The following is a 23,861-nucleotide window of genomic DNA, read 5'->3' as shown; positions in this document are numbered from 1 at the left end:
AAGCAGGTCTTTGGCTAGTGGTTAGCTTGTTTCTCAGGTACTGGGTGATACTTGATAATCTGGTTGGAGTCCTAACGCTCTAGATCAGGAGCTGACAAATTTCTTCTGTAAAAACCCATGTATAAAATATTTTAGACTTTGCAAGTCAAATGTCGCTGTTGCAACTACCCATTTCTGCCGCTGTAGTGTGAAAGTAGTCAGTGAACGAGTGTAGCCGTGATCCAATAAAATTTATTTACAAAAATAGGCAGCGGGCCAAGTTGGGCCCAAGGACTGTAATTTCCCAACCAGTCTTTGATGACACTTAGTAGACGACCTGGCTGCCTGAGGGGACTATGATCCATTCTGCTTCTGTGAGATGGAAACCTCTAAGGTCTGGTGCTTTGCAGAGTTGTACATGGGTGTAGAACAGGGCATTGTGTATGGGAGTTTCTGACCAAGTGGTGGGTGCAGAGGCCAGAATGTGAGGGCCACACCAGAATAGGCTGAGCTTCCTTCTTCGTAAGAAACATCAACTGGTTTATTCCAGATCAGGCCCAACCCTCCTACCCCATACACACATGGTCCCTGGGTGGGCACTGTCCTTACTGGGCCCTTAAGAGTCCTTGTGCTGTGGCCTGACCACCAGGCCCTCTCTGGTGATGGCCCAGTTGTAGCTCTTCGGGGAGTCCAATGCTTCTTCCACCCGTGCCTCCAGGTTCTCTCGGGTGATGAAATTTTTTGCCTCCTCCTATTGTGAGAGAGAAGGCCAGCTGAATGGAAGTCTCCAGCACATGCCTGCTGCCTGCTGGCCTTTTGCCCACTAAGGGAGAGGCTCCAGCTCTCTTTGGATGGATGCCTGGAGCCTAGGACCTCTGTAGAGGAGGATCCCACTACAGCTACGATCCTGCGGACCTTCTAGTGGAAAAATATCAGGCAGCCTTACCACGTTCGTCTTTCTCAGATAAGAAATTGCACCAGTTGTGACAACCTCTGGACCTGCTAGGCGGAATCAGTTCCTCAATGTTGCCTCAATGTCCTTCTTAATCTCTCTCAAACTTGTCCTTCTCCTTCTGTTACTTTAATTCAGACCCCGTCCTTTGTTGCTGGATCACTCCTAACTGGTCTGCTTTTAAGCCTCATACCTGATATCCTAGCCTAGAACATAACTTCAACGACTTTATCGCCCGTAAGGCAAAATACGAATTCCTTGTGGAACCGGGGGTCCCTCCCAGATGCAGGCTTACCATCACCCAGGTACTTGAACACTTTCCAATGTCAACTCTTACTTCTGCGCCTGCCAGGCACTCTCCTCGCACGCCATCTTTCCCAAATCCTCACCTACTTGCTAACTCTCAAGACTCAAGGCTGTTCGCTCTCTTTGCACGCAGCCAGTGCCCCATTTCGCGGCGCCCAGGACTCCGAGCGCGGCCCCCAGGACTCCGAGCGCGGCCCCCAGGACTCCGAGCGCGGCCCAGGCGGAGCTCCCACCTGCAGCTGCAACGCTTCCTGCTCCTTGAGCTGCGCCCAGGCTTGTGCCTCTCGGGCCCGCCGGGCCTTCTCCTCCGCCTGCCGCTGCTCCTGCTCCCGCGCTTCCTGCCGCAGCCTCGCTAACCTGGGGTGGAGGGCAATAGGCAGAGACTCAGTGCGGCTGGATCTTCCCCGCGCCAGCCAGCCAGCGGCCCGCCCCGCCTCCCGGCCCACTCACCGCAGCTCGTGCAGCCGCTGGTTCTCCGCCTGGTTCCAGGCCATCAGGTCGCGGTGCTCAGTGGCTTCCTGCAGAGCCTTGCGCTCTGCCAGGACCCCGGCCCGGGCCTCGTGCATCTTCTTCCGCACCTCGGACACGAACTCAAGCCTGGGCGGAGACGCGCCAAAGTCGGCACCCTCTACGCCTGCCCGCTCGGACATACCGCCCACGGCGCAGACGCCCGCCTCCCCTTAAGTCGTACACACCTGAGGGCGCGCACCGTCTGGCGATACTGCCGGTAACGCTCCGTCAGCACGAAGAACTCTACAGGATCCACCGCAGGCGGGGTCGTCACGCGCCCGAGCTTGGACTTGGCCGGAGGGTCATGGCGGGTCTTGCGGCCGCGAACCGGCTGCAGCAGCAGGGCCCAAGGCCCGCACAGGGGTCTCGCGCCCAGGACCCTCAGCGCGCGCAGCATGGCCCAGGATGCCCCGCGTCCGGCGCGCCGCAGGGCATCACGGGGCCCGGAAGCGGGCGCGGGGCACCACGGGACTCGTAGTCCGCGGGCTCCGCCTCCCACCTCCTGGAGCCGGGTCGCGGGGAGCGCACCTGCCAACATCTGCATCTACCCCTCAACGTCTGCGTCCGCCCCTGGCCCGCTGCCTCTGGCTTCGCCCTTCCTGCGAGGCCTGCCATGACCCGCCCCGTGTCCCTCCCGCCGGCGGGCCCGGCCCGCGTCCCTCCAGCCCCCCGCGCGGGGTAGGGTCTCAGCGCGGGTGGGCAAGGGAGGGGACGACTGAGAGATCTCGAGGCAGTAGCTTCAGGGAGTTCACATCGTTATTGGAGGGCTGCAGGGCGCGGCGCTCTAGGTTCGGTCTGCGCGGGGAGGAAGCGGGCATTTTAGCAGACGCCCTGGCAGCCCAGCTGCGACCTTGCCCGCCCCCTCTCCTCCCGACCTGTCCCCGCGGAGCTGGACGTGGCCTTCTGGCGGACGCGCCTTGGCTGCTAGAGGACCCAGCGTGGGCGCTCTGTAGCTCCTTGGGTGTTGCCCACGCTTAACCTGGTATGTGAAAGCCTGAGCTCACACCGACTTAAACTCGGTGATAAGTTTTTGCCTTATGGGAATTTACCACTTTCTCCTTCAGTTAGCGCCCTCCTGGTGCACTTTAAAATAAATTTGCAAAATAGTAGTAATCCATCTCTGCACTTGGTCTTCTGCAATCACTAAGTCATTGCTAGTGCAGTGACCACCTGGTTCTGGGGCCCCTTCTATTAGTGTGAGTTCACACTCCTCATCTCTTCCCACTGGGAGACACACTGGGTTCTCCTGATGATGAGAAAGAAGCCTAGAGGATCCCGCTACAGCTGTGGTCTTACTTATGGAGATTTTAAGCACAATTGTCTCCTCCTACTCCACTAATGACTTCGAATCTTTTACTTTAACATAAGTATCTTATCATAAATTGTTCCGAGAATTCTGGGAAATAGGAAGAATAGCAGATGGCATCTGGCTGTGTGCCTGAGGGTGCTTTGGCAGGGGGCGTCTCTCTGTTTTCTCATTACCGCCTCTTCTGTCCACGTAGCCCAAGTCCTTGGCCATAATGGCCCCTGGTGGCCAATGCCTGGGCCTCTCTCTGTACTTACCAGCAGTGTCTGCACCAGGCGCTGCTTCCTGTGGAGGGACCACAAGCCTGTGGTTCTGGCCTCCCAGGGCACACTGTTCTAAGGGGAGCCAGGGCATCGTTTGGGAGGTTATGGGCAGCCTTGTCTGGTCTGCTTGCTGCAGTGCCCAGGACCCTTCCTCAGAAGGGAGCGAAGGCTGTGGCCTGCCCACTACCCCATCCCAGGCTCACGGTAGGTGAAGGAGCCCCACCCAGCACCTTCTTCCTCCCACTCAGGCTGGGGAGACCCTTAACCTACCTGGGAGCCTTGGGACATGCTGTGGGTGCTGGGCTGAGCTGGAAGCCCGCTTTCCTCTGGGGTACCAGCCCTGGGACCAGTGCTGAGCCTTCGAGCATCCAGGGTGGGCAGTCAGCAGCAGCAGTAGCAGAAGGCCTAGCCTGCAGCCGGCCATGACAGGGCTGCTCCCACGGATAGTGGACAGCACTCAAGAAGGCGGATACTTCCATCCACACCTCCTTCCTTTTCTTCCAGGGTCCCCTTGGACAGCTGGCGCTTCAGGGGCAGCTTTAGTGGTTCCTAATGCCCTTCCCTCTTCTGCCACTGCTCCTCATCCCAGGAGTCCAGGGATCTGGACCCCGGAGGCTCCAGGCAGCTAGCCTTCTCCAGGACCCACCCCCCCCCCCCCGCCCCGCCCCAGGGCATAGAGGATTCCAGCCTTGCCAGCTGAGGGCCCTTCCTGGTCAGTCAGGCCTACCCCTCCTCCCGTCAGGGATTCCAGAAGTAGAAGGTTGGAAAAAGTAACAGAGACTCGGGTCAGGGGAGCCCTCCAAGAGACAGGCAGCAGTGTAGGGGCACTGGGGGCACCTGGTGCACAGCACCCTGCCTTTTCTCTGTGGTTTGCCATCTCTCTTCCATGGCAGTTGCGGATGTGGAATGGATGTGTGGTGGTGACAGGGGCAAGTGTTTTTACCCCTCGTCCCTCCCACACTAGAGGCAGCAGGCATAGAAACAGTGTTGGGGAGAGAAAGGGAAAGGGCTCTTTTTGGGGCGTGATTCACGGGTAAGAGGGACTTGGGAGGGAGAAGAGGAACAGAGTGCCATACACCCAGGACAGACTGCCATCCAGGAGTCCCAGCCCTTGGGGGAAAGCAGCCTCTTCACTCACGGAGGGAAAGCTGTGGACGAGGCGGCTCCTTGAGGTGGCTCCTCCAGGTGACAGTGGGATCCCCAGGCAGCCAGCTCTGGGATTTATGGTGACTCCTCCCCCTGCTCCTGGTCCAGACTCCAGTGACGTCTCAATGAAGGGAGGGGGAGTAGCCTGCCACCCAACACTCTTCCCTTCCCAGTGCATGTTCCTAGCCACTGGCCCTGGGGTCACCAGACAGATTGCTCCTGCTCCCTGTCTTCCCAGGGATCTGAGGTGGTAGGACTGCTCCAGCCGGGCCACGCCCTGAAGAATCCTCCTCCCACTTCCCGGGTTGCATCCTCAGGCTCCTGCCCTTAGGCCTACAAAGCCCTCAGTCTTCCCTGACCCTAAAAGGAAATTGTGGCCCGGAGGCGGCAATGGCTGGGGACCTGTGTCCCACCCAGTTGGCAGCCTGAGTGGGGAGTCAGCAACCTGTGGAGAGGTCTGGGGGAGGCCATGGGGACCTAAGGGCTTGTTTGCTCAACTGTAAAAGGGGGTGGATGGAATGAACCTCATCCACACACCTGAGCACCAGGGCTGGGTCGCTCTAGATGGAGGTAGTTTTGGGTGGGGCTTCTCTCCCCTCCCTGCAGGCCCATGAGAGGGGGCTCAGCTAAGGGGGCAGTGCAGCATCTGTGGGCCTATGAGCAGGGGGTAGGAATCATCTTTCCTCTCAAGGTTCCAAGCCTTCCCCATCCTGTGCTCAACCCAAGACTATTCATGGAGTTTGGCACAGCTCACCTAGACACTTGAAACATGCCCCTGCCTCTCATTCTGTGTCAGCTCAACTTTCCACCACGGACCAGCTATTAGCTTTCCACCAGCTATTCGCCTGGAGCGGGGGCGGCGGGCAGAGGCCTGTTTACAGGGTTAATGGGCAATTTCCGCATTTGGGCTGAACAGCAAATGCAAGGGCCAGGGTCAGGCTTGGTGGCGTGGTGGCCAGTCATTAGGAGAGCAGGTGCGTCAAATCCGGAGGCAAAGAAGGGGGAGGGGATGGCACAACAGGCACCAGTTATTCATGGGCGCCTGGACTTCAGCTTCCCATGCGGGAAGGCACACATCAATTTCCAAACAACGTGTGGATTGTATGTTCAGTGAAATTGTTTTGGAAAATACTTCGTTCCTATATGTGTTGGTTAACCAAGTAATTTTTAGGAAAAACATTTGTTTTATGGTTTAGTGAAAATGATTCCTTTGAGTTCAGTAAACTAGCTTAGTTCTGGTTTGGGTTTACAGAATGTTTTATTCAAAGTCCCTTGTGTTTATTTTAAAAGAGGAATGGGGAGCCTTTATTTTTTCTGTAGTTTGTTTGTGGTTTTTCCTAAAACATCCAAACCAGAACTAAGCTTCCCAAAGGATGCTCTTGTTCCTTTCTTTCTGGCCACATACATAGCTTTTCAGGAACGTTTGCTGTCATCTTCCAGACTGTAGACTCTGGAATTGATCCTCATATCCCTCTCAGCAGGACATAGAAAGCCATGTGTTCACCACTGAGCAACTAATGCTCGGTCCTGAGGATAGGACTTCATTCCAGTCTGGGAACTGCTTGTAGCCGGCTGGGAAAGCAGAGGCATAGAGCAGCATGCTCGGGTGCTGCTGGAGCACAGAGGGGCACAAAGCCCTGAGCAGATGGTCTGGATGAAGGATGACAGAGTTAGCTGGAGTCCGCACACAGGGCAGCAGCAGTGCTCCAATATAAGGAACAAAATGGAGAAGAGTCAACACAGGAACTGCCGGCAGGTCTGGATCTGTGGGCTAGGGGTGGAGGGAGGGAGGCGTAGAGAATGCTGGAAGGCTGGAGGAAGGGACCGAAGACTCTGGAGAGACAGGGTGAACCCCTGGGCATTGGGAGTGTGAGACAGGTGCCTGTGGGTCACCGCGTGCAGTCACGTGGCGGGAAGCCGACCTGGAGCTCAGGGTTGGAGAAGAGCTAAGGGGGCAAAACCTACAGACCACAGGAATGGCCAGTCTCTGAAGAAGGAGAAAGGAGGAGCAGTGGCTCCAGAGTGAGGATAAAGTCAGAAGGGAGGAACTAGTGGACAGAGAGTGGATCCTCGGGAATTGGAAAGAAAGGAATCTGTGGGGATGAACTATGGAAGAGGTGAGAGTGAGTCTATCATAAAGGCAGAAGACTTTAGGCCTGGGGGAAGTGGTGTTTGTTTTTTAAATTTTTAAAATGTTTATTTTTGAGAGAGGGAGAGAGAGCGCGCAAGTCAGGGAGGGGCAGCGAGAGGGGAATAGAGGATCCAAATCAGGCTCTGCTGTCAGTATGGAGCCTGATGTAGGTGCTTGGGCCCACGAACTAGGAGATCATGACCTGAAGTCAGATGCTTAACTGACTGAGCCACTCAGGCACACCCCCCTCTTTTTTTAAATCAAAGACTTGTACATTTGGTGGTGGTCAGAGGGGTGTTGAGGGGAACTGAACGCCCAGGAGGGTGCTGACTTGATGAAGTGAGGTCTGAGCACGGTGGGCACTGGATGCCTCGCCCTCCCCCTTCTGAGAAATCTGCACTGGCTCACACTCCCTGGGGCATAGCTAACTAGCTGGGAGATGGGCAATGGATGAAGCAATCACCCTTGCCATTCTCACACGACTGTGTGGTGTGAGCCCTGATACACTGCTCTTTAGCCTCGACTAGTTCCCGTTGGGTTTATGTCTCTTGCAACCGTGCAAGGCCTGCTTGAAGATGTCTGTTAAGCAACCAGTGGTATTTAAAATACTGGCCTAGCCACCAAGCAAATCAGCGTGGACTCCAGCAGAAAGCTGCCAGCCCACACTGGTGAGTTGGTAGAGGTACTCAGTCCTTCTGTAAAAACCCTTGTAAGCACTGGTGTGTAAGCTGCTCAATGCCAGCCCGAGCAACAGGAGGTAGGCAGCCTGGTGGGGGTAGCGAGGCAGCACAGGCATGAGAAGGGCTCTCCTATAAGCTGGCTATGTAGCTTGTTGACCCCAGCCTGCCCTTCTCCATCTGCCAGGAGGTAGCCTGCAAAAAATCAGGGTCTCCTTCCCAAACATGGCACCTCTCCTCAGAAATCCTTCAGATTCTGTCTTTGCTTAACTTACTTATGCTTCTTTGAAAATCACTGAGTTTTAATTTATTGCCCCTTGGAGTTCCTTAGTTCTTACAGAAGGACCGAGTACTTCTGACACATACTCACCTCATAGAAACTTCCAGAGGTTGTCTGTCATGGTGCCCCTGCCTCCTGAGGATATCCTGAATATGTGGTGAACTTGGCTTCCATCTTGGAGCCAATCCATCTGTTCACCTGGGCTCTGAGGCCTTCTGTAATGTGGCTCTGTATGACTTTGCCTCCTTTTGCTCATCCAAATTCCCAGCATCCCTTGGGTAGCTCAAGTCCCATCTCCGCCAAAAAGCACACCAGCAATGACCTGAGTGTGCCTCCACGGCCCAGGATGGAGTGCCACTTCTCACTCCTGACAGCCTGAGTAGCCCAGGGCCTACCCCTGCTTCTTGAAAAAGGCCCCACAGGCCACAAGACTCTCTCAGCCTCGCACTGAGGCTGTCGCAGCTGTGGCAACCAGTTTACGTTCCCATCAGGAGCTGCTCATGAGGATGAGAGGCAATGAAGAGACCCACCCTCCCAGCTGTGCCAACCAAAGACTACGTTTCCTAGCAATTCTGTTGTCCTATGGTACAGCCTAGGACTAAGTTTTAGCCAATGGGGTATGAGTGCAAATGGAAAGAAGGCTGTAGGAAGCTTCATGTCCTTAGAAATGAGGTTGCTTGCTCTCCATCTTCTTTCTGCTTCTCCATGGGAAAAGACGGTGATCCGGCTTCAGCCACAAGGACAAGAATAACATCCTAAAGGGACACTGGGACCACAAGATGGGAGGACACTAGGTCTCTGGACTGGGCACACCGTTACATGAGAAATAAATGAAACATCCACCTTATGTAAGACACAAAAGTTAGACGCTTTTGTGTAATACGTCAGGCTTGATACCAAGTTGGGATCGAAGACTCCCATCACCCTGGTCTCTGGGTCTGAGGCACTTCTCATAAAAAAGTCCAAATATGAAATGAAGTGAAATTTTGTTAAATTAAATGAAAGCTATTTAACCCAGTAAGTGTGGATATAGAGGCTTATCCTGGACAAAGCAACACAATCCAGAGTTTTGTAGCACAATCCAGATTGGCCTTACTTAGCCAGCTACCTCCTCTCTCTTCCATGCCCCGCGCTAGGCAAACCGTGGGGACCCTGGCCATGTTCCTAGGGAGCGAGGCTGGCTGGGATCACCACACCAAAGATGTGCTGAGAAATGAGACATGGGTCCTGGCAACTAGCCAAGAGCTGGAGAGGCTATGCGGGTCCGAAAGGAGTCGTCGAGAAGACTACGGCTTCTGAGACCAGCTGAGACGGCACACTGAGAGCAGGGCCAGGAGTGGCCTGGGAGAGCCCTGGCTCAGCTGCCCCACCCCAGACAAAGGGAGACGCTTCCTTAGGGAGTCAAAGCTTTTATTACCTGATAATCCCTAGTGTGGTGCCAGAGATACCGCTCTGGTCCCCTTACTCCCCACAGTGGGTTGTGAGTGGTGGGGGAGGGGGTAGAGAGGGGAGGGATTATTTACAGAACGGGGGGGGGGGTGGGGGTAGGCACCAGGACAACCAATTTCCTCAAGAGCTCTGAAAACTTTGTGCTTATTTTCTTAGTTGACACTGAGCTACCTGGAATGAGTTTTGTGTTTCTTCTTCAGGAAAAGATGTCTAAACCAAAGAATAATACAGCCCAATTTCCAGGCAGAGGATTTCACGATATCAATCCAAACATCACACTATTTAATTCCCCAATAAAACATTGGAAAAAGGACTATCAGTGCTAACACATTTACATATAAAATCTCCACCTAATAGGTAATAGAAGCCTATGTACCAATTTCTAAAACAGTTATAAGATATATACACAATTTTGGGTATATTAACAAAACAGAATATTACAAAATATTAAAGGCAATTTTCCTGTCCACCGGGTCTCATCGCCTCTTACTTGAAGTTGGCATAGTCTGAAAATGCGTCAATATATTCCTGCACCACCTTGTAGCAGAACTCATACTGTTCCTGGAGAGCACAAGGAGGGAAAAGCCAGGGTTACTGACAAGAACAAGGTACCTGCAGTTCCTGACAAACCTATTTTACAAAAAATGGAAAACTGAGAGGAAATGAACGTTCTTGGACTTGCACCTGAGCCCTGACCTGCCTGTACTCTCCTTCTGGGTTGAGTACAGCTAATTTCCTCTGGATGGAGGTGAGCTGAGAGGAAGATGTCGTCCTAGGCCTACAGTGGTCAGACGTGAGTGTGTCGGGCTGGCAAACCACGCAAGCAGGGAGACGGCTCTGTGGGGCCCATACCTCACCATGGTTGCCAAGCTGCAGGCGCCCTGGCTCTCAAAACCTCACCAACTCCCCGAACTCTTAAAATGTATTTTTCTTTCCCCTTCAGACATGTCTCTCGGAGGTTCAGGGACCCTTTTGGATGCTTATCCCCATACTCGGTGGTTACTGGTCACCGAGACGGTCAGGAGCCTGAACCAAAGAAAGGAAGCACTCCTGAGACTTCCCACGCCAGGACCCATGGAGCCCCGTGGGGCACCCAGGCACCCCCTCTAGCCTTCATAGAGCCCGCTTGGTTCTCTTACTGGTGGCAGGGCTGTGCCCCTCTGCTCTCAATGTCCGCAAGGCTCATTCTGTATGGGGCACCTTATGGAAGGAGGGGCTGCTTGGAAAAGCCTCCCCCTGAGATGGCCCCGACAAAGAAGGGCTGTAGATGGGGCGGTGGTGTGGGCAGCATACCAGTGTCTGGACCATGTGTGGCCTCTGTAGCCGCAGGCTCTTGACGGTCTGGAAGACGTCCAAAATCCCCTCTGCTTTCACCCGTTCCAGGACTGTGCTTAGGGCACAGAAGGTCCCCGTCCGTCCTGCCCCTGCGCTGTAATAGAGCAGATGCACTTACCACATCTGTTACAGCCCACTGTGCTGATAAGGTGAAGACAGTGGCAACGAGCACATAAAGGCCGAGGGAAATGGTGACAGCTCCTGGGAAGGGCTGTCATCTAACGGAGCTGCTGGGGTGGGTTGGGGCAGGAGGCCCATTTGCTCCTCTCCAAGTAAGCCACATGCTCACTCTGCTCTGAGGAGGAAGTGGCACCCCAGCTGTCCTTCCTGCACGGCCCACTTTGCCTGCTGAGGGACTTGCCCACAGGACAGCGAAGAACCTCACACATACCCCCCTCCTACCCAGCACTGAGCCTTCACTGTCTACCTGCAAATGTGCCTAAGTTGCCCTGACCCGCTGCTCACTCATGTTGGGATTCTAGTCTTGTCTTTCCTCTCCTGAGAAACCCTGCCCCTCTGTGCTGGGGTGTGTGTGTTGATTCTTTTCCGTGTCTCTCATTTGCTTCCTAAGTCCCAGGAATCCAGGCTCTGACCATGATATTATCTGCCCTGTTCAATGTCATCAGTTGCTTCAGCAGACCTTTCCTGAGTGCCTGCTGTGTGGCAGGGGCTGTGGAGGGGAGCAGTATCCCCAGACAATATGATATGCAGTGTGGGAAGGAAAAAGAGGAATAGGAGTTCTAGGCAGGGTGGTTGGGGAAGGTTCTCTAGTAGGAGGTCACATGAGCAGAGACCTGAAGAAGGCGAGGGCCAAGGCCCAGTAGCTGTCTGGGAGAGGAGTATCTTAGGCACAAGGCAGGATGTCCAGGTGTGGAAGCTGTGTAGCTGGATCTAATGGATGGATGGACGGACAGAAGGAAGAAGCGTGGTCGGGGTGAGGTGAGAGCCCTCAGATCATGTTGGGATTCTGAGTGATGTGGCCTGACTGAAGTTTTAAAAGGGTCTCTCAGGCTGCTGTGTTGAGAACAGGTAGGAAGGTGGGACAGGGAAATCAGCGAGGCCAGTATAAGTACTGGGAAGAAGGGGTGGTGGCTTAGAGAGGTGCTGGTGGAGGGAGTGAGAAATACTTGATTCTGAAACTGCTTTCCATGTAGAGCAAGGTCGAACATGAGATGTGCATGGGTGAGGAAATAAGGAGAACAGTATGGCTCCAAAGCTTTTCATAGGAGTTAGCTGGGGGATGAGATGCCACTTACTGACTTGGGGGAAGGCTGTGAAAATAGAAGGCTTAGAAAAAAAGACCAGAAGTTCTTATCTGAACCCTTTAAACTGAAGATGCCCAAGTGGAAATGTTGAGTAGGTAACTAGACATATAAATCTGGAGTTTAGGGGAGAGGGTGAACCAGTGATGACATGTGGGAGTTGGGATGAAAGCCAGGTGACAAGATGGGCTCACAAGAGGTCCAAGGACGAGGCCCTGGACCATGGATGAGGAGGAATCAGTCAATGAGGACACAAACCAGGAGAGAAGTTATGCTGAAAGCATTCCACGGAGAAGTGAGTGGTCAACTGTGTTTGATGCTGATGAAGGTCAAGGGTAATGAGACAGAATGATCTCTGGACTCAGCAACGTGGACGTCACAGGTAGCCCCCACTGGGGCAGCTGTAATGGAATGTGGGAGGAAAGGGGTTAACTGGAATGGGACAGAGAGAGAGAATGAGGAGAGAGGACTTGGGGCGTTAGTCTGGACAAATCTTTTGAGAAGCTTTATTATTAAGGAAAACAGAGAAACAGAGGGCTACCTGGAAGAAATTAGAGGTAAGAGTTTTGTTTCTTTAAAAAAAATTTTTTTAATGTTTATTTATTTCTGAGACAGAGAAAGACAGAGCATGAGTGGGGGAGGGGCAGAGAGAGAGAGGGAGGCATAGAATCAGAAGCAGGCTCCAGGCTCTAGGCTGTCAGTACAAAGCCCGACGCGGGGCTCGAACTCACAAACCATGAAATCATGACCTGAGCTGAAGTCGGTTGCTCAACCGAATGAGCCACCCAGGTGCCCTGAGGTAAGAGTTTTTAAAATATTAAGATGGGAGAAATTATAGCACATCTATATGAAGATGATAGTTATCCAGACAGTTATTCAGAGGAAAACCTGATGATGTAGGATACTGAAGTCAAGTCCTGAGGAGACAAAAGTGGATGGAACTGATATCCAAGTGGAGGGTGTGTGTGGCAGACAGGCCTCACCATGGCCCCCACGATCCCCCACGATATCTTCTGTTGTTCATGCCCTCGTGTGATCTCCTCCCCTTGGGTGTGGGCAGGACATGTGCTGTGCTTCTAACCAACAGATTTATAGCAAGCGTGATGGGATGTATATAACTACACGTATATGATGTTACACGGGATCATAATGCCTGTTTTGCAAGGAGACACTCTCTCTTTTGCTGGTTTAGAAGAAGCCAGCCGCCACACTGGGAAGGTCCATGTGGCATGGAATTTCAAACAACAGAGGCCCTCAGTACAGCCGCCTACAAGGAACTGAATGCTACTAACAACCAGGTGAGCTCAGAAATGGATCCTTCCCAATCGAGCATCAGATGGGACCGCAGCCCCAGCCAAAACCTTGCCTGCAGTCTTGTGAGACCCTGAAGCACAGGACTCACCTAAGATGTGCTCAGACTCCTGACCACAGAGACCGTAAGCTAAACATGTGTTGTTTTAAGGTGCGGAGATTAGCAATAGATGGTTAATGTAATGGGCTACAGAGAGAGCTCAGACAACTCATCCACTGGACAGGAGGGATGCAGGGTCCACAGCACCACGGCAGGTGGATTGGCAGCTGTGGTGGTGGGAGCCTGTGGGAGTTCGGATTGCTTCTCTTTTCTTCGTCAAACAGAAATCACCGTCCTCTCTTAAGCGTGAGGACAGAAGAGGCAGTGGTGGTTTTAGGTTTGAGAGGAGGTGTGAAATAGTCATACAGGACAAAGTCTGGCAAGCTTTTCTATCAAGGGCCAGATAGAATACATCATAGGTTTTGCTGAGAAAAGACAAAATCAAGATGTAACAGCGCAACTCTGACTTCTTATGTGCTGAGCAGCAGTGTGAGGTGAGGAGAGCACCACGTATGGTCTCAACTCTTTTGCTGGAGCACCAGAGCAGCCAGTACAGAAACAAATGGGCACAGCTGTATTCCAATAAAACCTTATATGGGGGCACTGAAATCTGAATTTCAAGCAATCTTCAGGTCATAAAATAGTCTTCTTTTGAGTAAAAAAAATCTTTAAAAAATTTATTCATTTGTTTTTGAGAGAGACAGAGCACGAATGAACGAGGGGCAGAGAGAGAGGGGGAAGGACTGTAGAGCCCCAAGTGGGGCTCGAGCTCAGCTGAACTTGGGGCTTGAACTCACGGACTGTGAGATAGATCATGACCTGAGTCGAAGTCGAATGCTTAACTGACTGAGCCACCCAGGCGCCTCTAGTCTTCTTTTGATTTAAAAACAAAAAAACCAAAAAACCAAAAAAACAACATTTAAAAATGTAAAAACAGTTCTTAGCTTGCAGATCCACATAAAACTAGGTGGCAGGCCAGATATGGCAGTGGGTCCTAGTACGTCCAGCCCTGGTCTAGAAGCGTGGAAGGTGCAGAAGGACAGCAAGGCAGCGCTCAGGGCCCACCATGAGACCAGTGGTCAGGAACATAAAATGAGGCCTGTAACCCAGTGCTTTTCTTCAGCCACACTCAGCTGCACGGTGCAGACGCAGGGTAGCTAGAGAATTTGGAGTTTGCCAAGAGAGGGTGACCAAGGGAGAGAAAAAAGTGTAGGGAAAGAAGTGTTCATCTGGGCAGGCCAAGAAATCCTTTTTCCTTAAAATTTTTATTTATTATTTTCTAATTTAATTTTTAAAGTAATCTCGAAACCCAACATGGGGCTTAAACGCACAACCCTGAGGATCAAGAGCTGCATGTTCCGCCAACCAAGCCAGCCAGGCGCCCCACCAAGGAATCCTTTTAATTTTGCCAAAATCCAGTGGATAAAAAGCCATGCTGCACTATTTTCATCCTCATTTCTCAGAATATTACTAGTAAAGTTTAGCATCTTTTCATGTTTACTATCTGTCTGTAGTAGCTGGTGCACTTGGCCACTTCTTCCTTAAGATTTCTTTCTTTTCTTCACTTTTTTCTTTTCCTTTCTTCTCTTTTCCTCTCCCTTTCCTTTACCTCTTTCTTTCTTTCCTTTCTTCCCTTTCTCCTTCCTTCCTTCCTCCCTCCCTCCCTTCCTTCCTTATTTTGAGAGAGAGAGAACAAGTGGGAGAGGGGCAAAGAGAGAGGGAGAGACAGAATCCCAACCAGGCACCATAGTGTTAGTGCAGAGCCTGATGTGGGGCTCAAACTCACAATGCATGAGATCATGACCTGAGACAAACTTAATAGTTGGATCCTTAACCAACTCAGCCACCCAGGCGCCCCTTTATTTTTACTTTTTTTTTAAAGTTTATTTTGAGAGAGAGTGTGCACATGAAAATGCAAGGGCAGGAGGGGCAAAGAGAGAGAGAGAATGTGAACGGGGGAGGGGCAGAGAGACAGGGACAGAGAGAATCCCAAGGGACTCAGGGCTCGTTTTCATGATCTCGAGATCATGACCTGAGCTATGCTTATCTGCCTGAGCTGCCTAGGTGTTCCCTTCCTTAAGATATTTTTAGGTGATCTCTACACCCACGTAGTGCTCGAACTCAGGACCCTGAGGTCAAGAGTCTCATGCTCTACCCACGGAATCAGCCAGGTGCCCCCCAACAGAAACCTACGTTCTTTCCCTATCTCTCATTTGCCTTGCTCACAAAACAGTAAGTCTAGAGGATTAACCCATACCCAGTATATAAGCAGACTCCTCATTAATCTTTGCAGCTCTGTAGCATGAGATGCATCAGAGCTTATGGAATCAGTCCCCTATTAATGTTTAGATAATTTACAACCTTCCTGAAGCACATTCACTGGATACATTCCTAGGAGTTCCTTTGCTCATTTTTCTATCTTTAAAACTAATTGGCAGGGATTTATACTCTAGTTTTCCTTCTAAGAGTTTTTTTTTTTTTCTTCCTAACTATAAAAGCAATACAAACTCATGGTAGATTTTTTTTTTAATAAAATGCAATCAAACATGCCCCAAACAATTCACCTTCACCACCCCCGTCTCAAATGAGTCCCCTTACCATCTTCTGTCAGTGACACCAACTACTATCAGTAACCCCGTTTCACACTTGGGATGTATCCTACACCCTGGACTCCTCTTCTCTTTCACAACTATGTTTTTAGTTTTGTTCATTTTTCTTCAAACTGTTTGAAAATAGTTGCCCTTTTCTCTTTTCCTGTGTTTCCTTTTTTTTAATTAAAAACATTTTTTAAATGTTTTTATTTTTGAGACAGAGAGAGACAGAGCATGAGCAGGGGAGGGGAAGAGAGAGAGGGAGACACAGAATCTGAAGCAGGCTCCAGGCTCTGAGTTGTCAGCACAGAGCCTGACATGGGGCTCGAACTTACAGACCGTGAGATCATGACCCGAGCTGAAGTCAGATGCTTAACTGACTGAGCCACCCAGGTGCCCCTCTTTTCCTGTGTTTCTTAAGGAGGCCAGACCCTCACCCCCACATTGTCCAACTGGTCTCTCCACTCTCAGTCTCCCCTGTTGCTCTCCTGTATCCCATCACGCTCTCAAATCCTCCCCCTGCCCAATATCTTAATGTCACCGATTCCCTAGCACTTAACGCGAAGTTCAAACACCAAGACGCTCTTATCATCTGGCCCCGTGCTGGTCGTCAAACTTGACTGCCACATGCTCACCGGGATGCTCACGGTCGCCTCCCCTGCCTGCCTCTCGTCACTTTCTCTGCCCCTCAGAGGGCTGGGGAGAGTGGTACCTGCAGTGCACAGTGATGGGGTGGTTCCCTGACTGCTGCTGCTGCTTCTGCACGGCTGCGATGATGCTGATCATGCCCTTTCCGTCGCTGGGGATGCCCACTTCGGGCCAGCCATGGAAGTGGAACTGCCGGATCTGCCGGCTCTTGTTCTCCTTTGGAAGAAGGGGGATCAGAGATGCAGGGCACCGTGGCTCTCCCCATGGGAGGAGGCTCACCCACCGGCCACCTTACCCTGGTGTTGGTAACTAGGAGGTCTCGGACAGTGTAGCTCTCACATTCCTCCTCCTTCTTCAGCTCTACTGTGATGTCTCCATAGGACACTACTCCATCCGAGGGCCAGTACTGGGCACATTTCTCCTGGAGAGACAAATGGGAGAGGTGAGGCCCTTGGGATATGATGTGTGGCAGAGGCAGGGCTGCCTTCTGAGCTGCCTGGTCCCTTCTTAGCCAGCTCTTACTGGACACACTTCATCTCCAAGGTACCAAAACCTCAGTGCCATTACATTACTTAATATCACTCCAATTAACTTCTGATCCTCACTAGGACATCTATAGCTGACCCTTGAACAACACGGGTTTGAGCTGCATGGGCCCATTCATATACAGCTTCTTCTGGATAAATACAGTACAGTGCAAATGTATTTTCTCTTCCTTACAATTTCCTTAATGCCATTTTCTTTTCTCTCTAGTTTATTATGAGAATACAGTATAGAATATGTAAAACATACAAAATATGTGCTAATGGTTTATGTTACCGATAAGTCTTCAGGTCAGCAGTAGGCTATTCATTACATTTTTTTGTTTTGTTTTTTTACTTTTTTTTTGAGGGCAAAGGGAGAGGCAGAGGGAATTTTTTTAATGTTTTTATTTTATTTTTGAGACAGAGAGAGAGAGAGCATGAGCAGGGGAGGGGCAGAGGGAGAGGGAGACACAGAATCCAAAGCAGGCTCCAGGCTCTGAGCTGTCAGCACAGAGCCTGACGCGGGACTCGAACTCACGGACTGTGAGATCAGCACAGAGCCTGACGCGGGACTCGAACTCACGGACTGTGAGATCATAACCTGAGCTGAAGTTGGGACACTTAACCGACTGAGTCACCAGGAGCCGCTATTCATTACATTTTTGATGAGTCAAACGTTATAGACAGATTTTTTTTTCTCAAAAAAATTTTAAGTTTATTTATTTTGAGAGACAGAGCAGAGGAGGGGCAGAGAGAGAGGGAGAGACAGAATCCCAGGCAAGTTCTGTGCTGTCAGTGCAGAGTCTGATGTGGGGCCCAAACTCATGAACTGTGAGATTGTGACCCGAGCCAAAGCCAAGAGTCAGACGTTTAATCGACTGAACCACCCAGACGCCCTGGCAGATTTTTCTTTTTTTAATTGAAGTACAGTTGACACACAGTGTTAATTTCAGGTATATAACACAGTAATTTGGCACATCTATACATTATACTGTGCTCACCCAAGAATAGCTACCATGGTAGCTATTACGATACCACTGACTATATTCCATATGCTATAGCTTCCATCCCTGGGATATACACAGATTTTTTATTTTAAATGTTTATTTTTGAGAGAGAGCAAGCGAGCAGAGGAGGGGCAGAGAGAGAGGGAGACACAGAATCCGAAGCAGGCTCCAGGCTCTGAGCTGTCAGCACAGAGCCCAATGCAGGGCTCGAACCCACAGACCGTGAGATCATGACCTGAGCGGAAGTCAGATGCTTAACTGACTGAGCCACCCAGGTGCCCCTACAGATTTCTGACTGCACCAAGTGGGAACAGGGTGCTAGGGGTTGAACAACAACAACCCCCATGTTGTTCACGAGTCAAATGTAAATTTAAAAACTTAATTCCCTTACTGGACATAATCCCTTAACGTTTTGGTGTTACTTACAGTCTAATTTGCAATATATTACAGTATCTCTGAAGAGCTCTGACCATCACCTCAGCTGCATCCAACACTCAATGGCAGGGTGGAGAGAAATGTCTTTGCTCCAATGCCTCTCCATCCCTTGTTCCCTTGGGGTGTTTCCACATCTTACAGATGTTTACATATGTCAGACTGCTAAGCCAGAGAAACTGACCCCAGTGACATTCCCACCCAGCCATGGTGCTTCACACAGCACAGGCCACAGCACCCTTCATCCCCTTCCTCTTTTTTTTTTTTTAATGTGTATTTATTTTAAAGAGAGAGAGACAGAGAGCAAGCAGGGGAAGATAGAGAGAGAGAGGGAGACACAGAATCGGAAGCAGGCTCCAGGCTCTGAGCTGTCAGCACAGAGCCCAACGCGGGCTCATTCATGAGATCATGACCTGAGTGGAAGTCAGATACTCAACCGAGCCACACTGGCACCCCATCATCCCTTCCCTCTTTATCTTGTTTTTGTTCTTTTTTGAGAGAAAGAGACAGACTGGGGGAGAGAGAGGGAGAATCGTAAGCAGGCTCCATGCTCAGCACGAAGCCTGACACGGGGCTTGATCCTACAACCCTTGGACCATGACCTCAACCAGTCGGCTCAACTGACTGAGGCACCCAGGAGCCCCTCTTCTTTATCTTTTGATCCTGCAATGGCACGCGCACTGCTGTCCTTGCTAGCGAGCAGGAGATGGTTTATGGCCTGTCTTGCTGGCATCTGGCTCAATTTCCTCCACAGTTCCTTGTGGGCAGCGACTGCCACTTTTCATCTTTGTCTCCCCGGCACCTTGCACACTGCCTGCATGTGGTAGGCTCTCAGTATCTGGTAAATGAATTTGTTCAATGCTTGCAGAATGAGTCAGGCTATAAATACATAAATAGAACAATATAGTTATACTGTCCATTTCTTCAGAGCATTTCGGTGAAGATCTCGGATACTTCACTACTGGCAATTTTAAAATCCTCAACCACAAATGTATTTTACATTCACTGGGAAAATTATGAGAAGTAGAAAAATAAAAATCACCAATAGTCTCTCAGTCCAAATAAACTAATCATTCAAGTCCATTTTAGTGACTCTTCTTGCTTTTCGTATGTGTAATCATTCATTACCCACTTTATAAATGATGTTGAGCTCATTCTAAAACACAGAATTATTAAAGTGGTGGATCACAGCAAAGTCATAGACTAGTGCTTTTCCACAATGTGCCCACTGGGGGCCCTGGGGATGCCTTGGGGGTTGGGGCCCTGGGACTTCTTCTCAAGAAGAACAGCTTAAAAAAATTCTAATTAAGGCTCTTAAACAAGAGATTATGTTGGTTTTTAGGGCATTAGTGAGTGGAATGAGTTTTGCTGCCATAGTTCCCTCCCAACACTGCCTTTACACAGCTTACCAGCTACGAGTGAAGACTGGAACTTTAAAACCATTACCAGTGCTAAGATCCAAATGGGCTTGAGAGAAATGAAGTGTATGAGCTAGAATCACAGTATGACTAGAAAAAGAAATAGTACGGATCCACAGTTGATGGCTTTCAGGTATTTGAGACCTTAGTGGTGAGGCACCACGGAGAAGAAAAGGAGCAAACTGGAAGGAGGCCTCCAGGGATACAGAGTTAGGGAACTAAGTTTTGAGGGAGAAGGCTCTGGAGTACACAAGAACAGCTCCAGTTTAGAAATCTCCTGGGGTGACTTTTCTCTGGGCCAAAAGAGAGGAACCCCCTTCCTTAAGCAGGCAGAATGGGGACCTGAGGAATCCAGAACAGGGGCCAGCAGCCGTACCTACGGATGCCCAGGGCTACAAAGGCCTTGGGATCCTGCTGAGGAGGGAGATGTGAGCTGGAGACCAGGCCTGTGCAGAACACAAAGCAAGGGCAAAGGTGGGACCCCCCCCTCGCAGGGATTGGCTGTGACCCATCTCAGAAGCCATGCTCCACTCAGCAGCTAGAGGGCAGAAGGGAACGAGGGAAAATGGAAACTGTATTTAAAATGAGCAAGGGAAACTGTGAGGAAGAACAATGTAATTCAAGTCTTGGGACTGGATATCAATATGAAAGGTTCCTAAATTTTGTATGCATAGGTAAATTTCCCCTCAAGATCTCAGGAAGCCCCAAATGGACTTTAAGCAGTGGCCACAGTTAGGTTTATGTTTTCAAAATGATCTCCGGCTGCCATGTGAGGTGACTAAAAGTGGGTGGAATGGAAGCAGGTAGACGGGCTGCCAGGCTACTTCAGTGGTGCAGGTGAGGGGACGGTGGTTTCTAGGACGGGTCAGTAGTTACACTAGAGAGAAGCGGATATGGTCAGCACAGGTCAGACCTCACCGGTGTGAGGAGTGAGGAAAGGGGAGCGATGAAGGGAACTCCTAGACTTCTCCCTGAACAACCGGGTGGAAGGCGGCACCACCTACTGAGATGGCAAGACTGGGGTGGACTAGTATGGAGGAAGGAGGAAATCAAGTTTCATCTGGGCCAGGTGGAGTTCGAGATCCTCAACGGAGAGCCATATGAAGATATCGGGCGGGTACGTGGATACACAAGTGGGAAGAGGGGGCTGGGTTAGAGACACAGATTTGGGGAACTCTGGCGTATAGACAGCATCTCAAGCCACAGGACTAGATGAGGTCCTCAAAAGATAGTGTGTTAAGACAAACTACAGAGGGTGAAGGCCTGAGTCGAGGACACCTCAATGATTAAAAGGTCATGCAGAGGAGGAGGTGGTCACAAAGAAAATGAAAGGAACTGCCAGGCCAGTGAGGGGGTGATATTATAGAATTCAAAGGAAGAAAGTGTTTTGAGGAGGCGGGAGGCGTTGAGTGTTCAGATGCTGCAATAAAAGGACCAGAGAGACAAGAGAGAAGAAAGGCCTTTGGAAGGGCAAGAAGGCAGTCACCAGTGATCCTGACCGAGAAGGAACAGGATGAGGACAGAAGTAGAAGGGAGGAAGCCAACTCCTCAAAGGAGTTGTGCTGGGAAGGAAGGGGTACAGAGAGACGGGGGGCAGAGGGAAGGAACTGTGGGACAGGAGAGAGATTTTCATCTTGTAAAGACAGGAAGTGCAACAGCGCGAAGGCTGGTTGGCATAATTGGGTCGGAGAGCGCTGCAGCAACACACTTGAGAAGGCGGGGGGAGGGGGGGTGCCCGGCACAGTGGACAGGTGGACAGAGAGGGGCAGGGACCCTCTCCCGCTGCAACAGGAGAGAAGGAGAGAGAATGCCTACAGATCTGAGGAGGCTGGGTGCTTGCAGGAGGGAAGATGAACCTGCTCTTGTCTGATTTCTTAGAGAAAAATGAGCCAGGCTGAGAGATAAGGTGCCATGAAAGTAAGAGACCGGGGGGAATAACAGATGTTAGCAAGGGAAGGATTATAATAATGACAAATCACAAAAACTCTAGAGAGAGTAGGGAGGAAGGTGAGAACATGAGTGGGGAGTCCCAGGCTGAAAAGTGGAGGAGTCGGTGGCTCTGGAAGAGGATTTTAACCACTTCCATTTTGACCTCAGTCTGTACTTTCTGATTAATTTTCTTTCCAGCTTCTCTCTTAACGCAGGCAAAAGATCCGGCAAGCAAAGCATCCAGGGATGGGAACTGAAATTATCCCTGAGGCAATAATGACTGCCATGACTTCAGCAAGACCCCACATGTCTGACCATGATCGACCTGACCTTTTTGCCCATCTGCACGTACCCACTGAACTTTGTCCCACAGCTTCCTTCCATGAACCTAGAAATATTTTCAGCACTTGGAGATAGTCTTTGAGACGTTAGTCTGCTATCGTCCCAGTGTCGGCCTCACTGAAATAAATTCCTTTCTTGTTTCACCTCCACTCGTGTCTCTCGGTCTGTGGATTTTGTCAGTGGTGAGTGGTGAAACTGTCTGTGTCAGAGATGTGGAGCCAGGTGCTCTTATGCCCCCGGGCCCTGGTCACAGCTCTAGAGATTTGGTGGAGAGAAAAACTTAACTGGAGTTAAGAGGAGGGAAGTAGTGAGGTTGGCGATCAGCAGATGGTAAGCAGGGCGGGACCCAGGGTTGAGATCTCAAAGGCAGCGCAGATATTGGCAGGGACAAGGCTGTGATTTGACGAGGTGGCTGAGGGAGCCGAGAGGTGGAAAGACCAAGAATAAGTGGGTCGCCCACGTGGATACTTACGCCTTCAAGAGCAGAGGCAGGCATCAGGCATAGGGGCCACTAACGGGCAATAAGGCAGGTGTTAAAATCATCAGTAGCAGAGGATGGGAGATTGGGAATAGATGTGCTCAAGTCCAGCAGCAGAATACTTGGGAACAGGGCTTTAATCTCAGATTTATGTTTTCGGGTTATGGATTCTGGAAAAGATAGCCTAGAGAAGCTACAGCAGAAGCTTCTGTGTCTTTTCTCCTGCTGTCTTTTAACTTCCTCCCCCTGGACAGCAACTAGTCTCTAGCATGGTCCGAGGCTGACAACGGTTATGGGGACACACACTTTATGGCAGGTGCCTAATGCAATCTCATTCTGCCGACACTGGGTAAGGGGCACACAACCTTGGGTTGGGCTGTCCTCATGCAGAAACTGCTGGAACTGCTCTGCCCACTCGGATGAACGGTCCAACTTACAGCCGTTGAGGGCACCCAGGCCTCACAAGCATCTTGGTGGACCCCTCCGGTTAGGATAGAAAGAAAAAGAAAACAGGGAGAAGAGGACTCTGGATTTTAAGTTCTAATTCTTTTGAGATTTTAATGTCTATAAAATTTACATTTTGGAATTAAGACTTTTTCCTTGGGAATTTAAAACCAGGCGTGGGCAGTGGTGGTGTCATGTATAAATGTATCAGTTAGGCTTACTGTGTTTGCCTCCCTGGAGGCTACACTTGACAAGACGAACGGGAGATGGAACAGGAAGCGGAATTAGGTCTTAGGGGGGCAGTGAGGCCTTGTAAAGAATGTTATTAATATCCTGTTCTGATTCATTTCAGAAGCTTCTGAGGGCAAGAGCTGCTACCTGTCTCCCTGGCCCTGCAAAGACAGAGGCATAAGGCCGAGTTGTAGGTAAAGGGGAACGGGCCTCAATCAACTGACTAAATCCCTATGTATTTAGTGAGGTATTCACTGGGCCACATTTCCTTCCATGGCAGTGGATGGAGACAGGATATTGTGCTTGCCATCCTGGCTCTTCTGCCTGCAGTGTGGGCCTGTCCATCATAGATCTGGAGGCAGGGGGCGTGGGGATAACCTCGTGCAGGTCTGTGGTTTACGTGCACATTCCATCCTAGCTTGTCACAGAGGGCCAGGAGACACACACCTAGTTCCTGATAACACAGCAGCTCACTGCACAACTGCAGAGCCAGGAACTGTGCCCCAAAACTCCACTTCATCAGTATTGTCATTAATGATAGATGAAGACCCATGAAGTATGTCTGTTGATTAGAGACGTGATGGAAACCTGGAAAGAATAGCCAATGAGCTAAATGATTAAGTCTGAAAAAATTCTTGGCGCACAGAACAGCTGGGTGTGCAAATATGTATAAAACTGTATCAAGATTAAAATAAACAAACTGTACAAGTACAGAACGGGGAAGATGTAGCTGGTAACAACTAATGTAGGATGTATTTAGTAATTTTTATTTTCAATTGGTTGCAAATTCAGTGAGTCATAAGTGGGTGTCATCCTTAATTCTTCACCCTGCCCAGTCCATGCATCTCTTCACTATCTTTTGGGACAGAC

The 23,861-nt window shown here is 50.5% G+C and overlaps 3 protein-coding genes across 8 annotated transcripts in view; all 3 read right to left on the bottom strand.

Moving 5' to 3' along the window:
- Positions 1 to 217: 217 nt before the first annotated feature.
- Positions 218 to 2,189, bottom strand: MRPS26 (mitochondrial ribosomal protein S26). The gene is made up of 4 exons (XM_019462708.2): positions 1,933 to 2,189; positions 1,688 to 1,834; positions 1,471 to 1,594; positions 218 to 730 (listed from the first exon to the last, which is right to left on the bottom strand). The coding sequence occupies exons 1-4, from the start codon at positions 2,142 to 2,144 to the stop codon at positions 596 to 598; spliced, it is 618 nt and encodes a 205-aa protein (XP_019318253.2). The 5' UTR covers positions 2,145 to 2,189; the 3' UTR covers positions 218 to 595.
- Positions 2,190 to 2,832: 643 nt separating this feature from the next.
- LOC109274781 (progonadoliberin-2) lies at positions 2,833 to 3,926 on the bottom strand. Its single transcript, XM_019462709.2, is given in 3 exon segments — positions 2,833 to 3,390; positions 3,393 to 3,467; positions 3,587 to 3,926. Coding segments are annotated over 3 exon segments (519 nt in total). The 5' UTR covers positions 3,741 to 3,926; the 3' UTR covers positions 2,833 to 3,100.
- A 5,017-nt stretch (positions 3,927 to 8,943) lies between these two features.
- Positions 8,944 to 23,861, bottom strand: part of PTPRA (protein tyrosine phosphatase receptor type A) — a 159,197-nt gene continuing 144,279 nt past the window's right edge. For all 6 annotated transcript variants that reach the window (XM_053890391.1, XM_053890392.1, XM_053890393.1 and 3 more), the window contains 4 exons: positions 16,482 to 16,607; positions 16,251 to 16,402; positions 10,293 to 10,428; positions 8,944 to 9,560 (listed from right to left, as the gene is read on the bottom strand). In XM_053890391.1, coding sequence (XP_053746366.1) covers positions 9,486 to 9,560; positions 10,293 to 10,428; positions 16,251 to 16,402; positions 16,482 to 16,607 — 489 coding nt within the window. In that variant the 3' untranslated portion in view covers positions 8,944 to 9,485. The remainder of the gene's footprint in view (positions 9,561 to 10,292; positions 10,429 to 16,250; positions 16,403 to 16,481; positions 16,608 to 23,861) is intronic.

Source organism: Panthera pardus, unplaced genomic scaffold, assembly GCF_024362965.1.
Source record: "Panthera pardus isolate Hobbes unplaced genomic scaffold, ASM2436296v1 HiC_scaffold_25, whole genome shotgun sequence".
Taxonomy (NCBI): domain Eukaryota; kingdom Metazoa; phylum Chordata; class Mammalia; order Carnivora; family Felidae; genus Panthera; species Panthera pardus.
Note: the sequence above shows the minus strand (reverse complement) of the source record. Positions and strands in the feature narration are given on the sequence as shown.

Excerpts from the sequence above, each read along its gene's own strand:
- MRPS26 (XM_019462708.2), bottom strand. The coding sequence starts at position 2,144 with ATGCTGCGCGCGCTGAGGGTCCTGGGCGCGAGACCCCTGTGCGGGCCT. Across the intron at positions 1,835-1,932 it reads CAGACGGTGCGCGCCCTCAG|GCTTGAGTTCGTGTCCGAGG; the intron begins GTGTGTACGACT and ends GTCTCCGCCCAG. Across the intron at positions 1,595-1,687 it reads CAGCGGCTGCACGAGCTGCG|GTTAGCGAGGCTGCGGCAGG; the intron begins GTGAGTGGGCCG and ends CCTCCACCCCAG.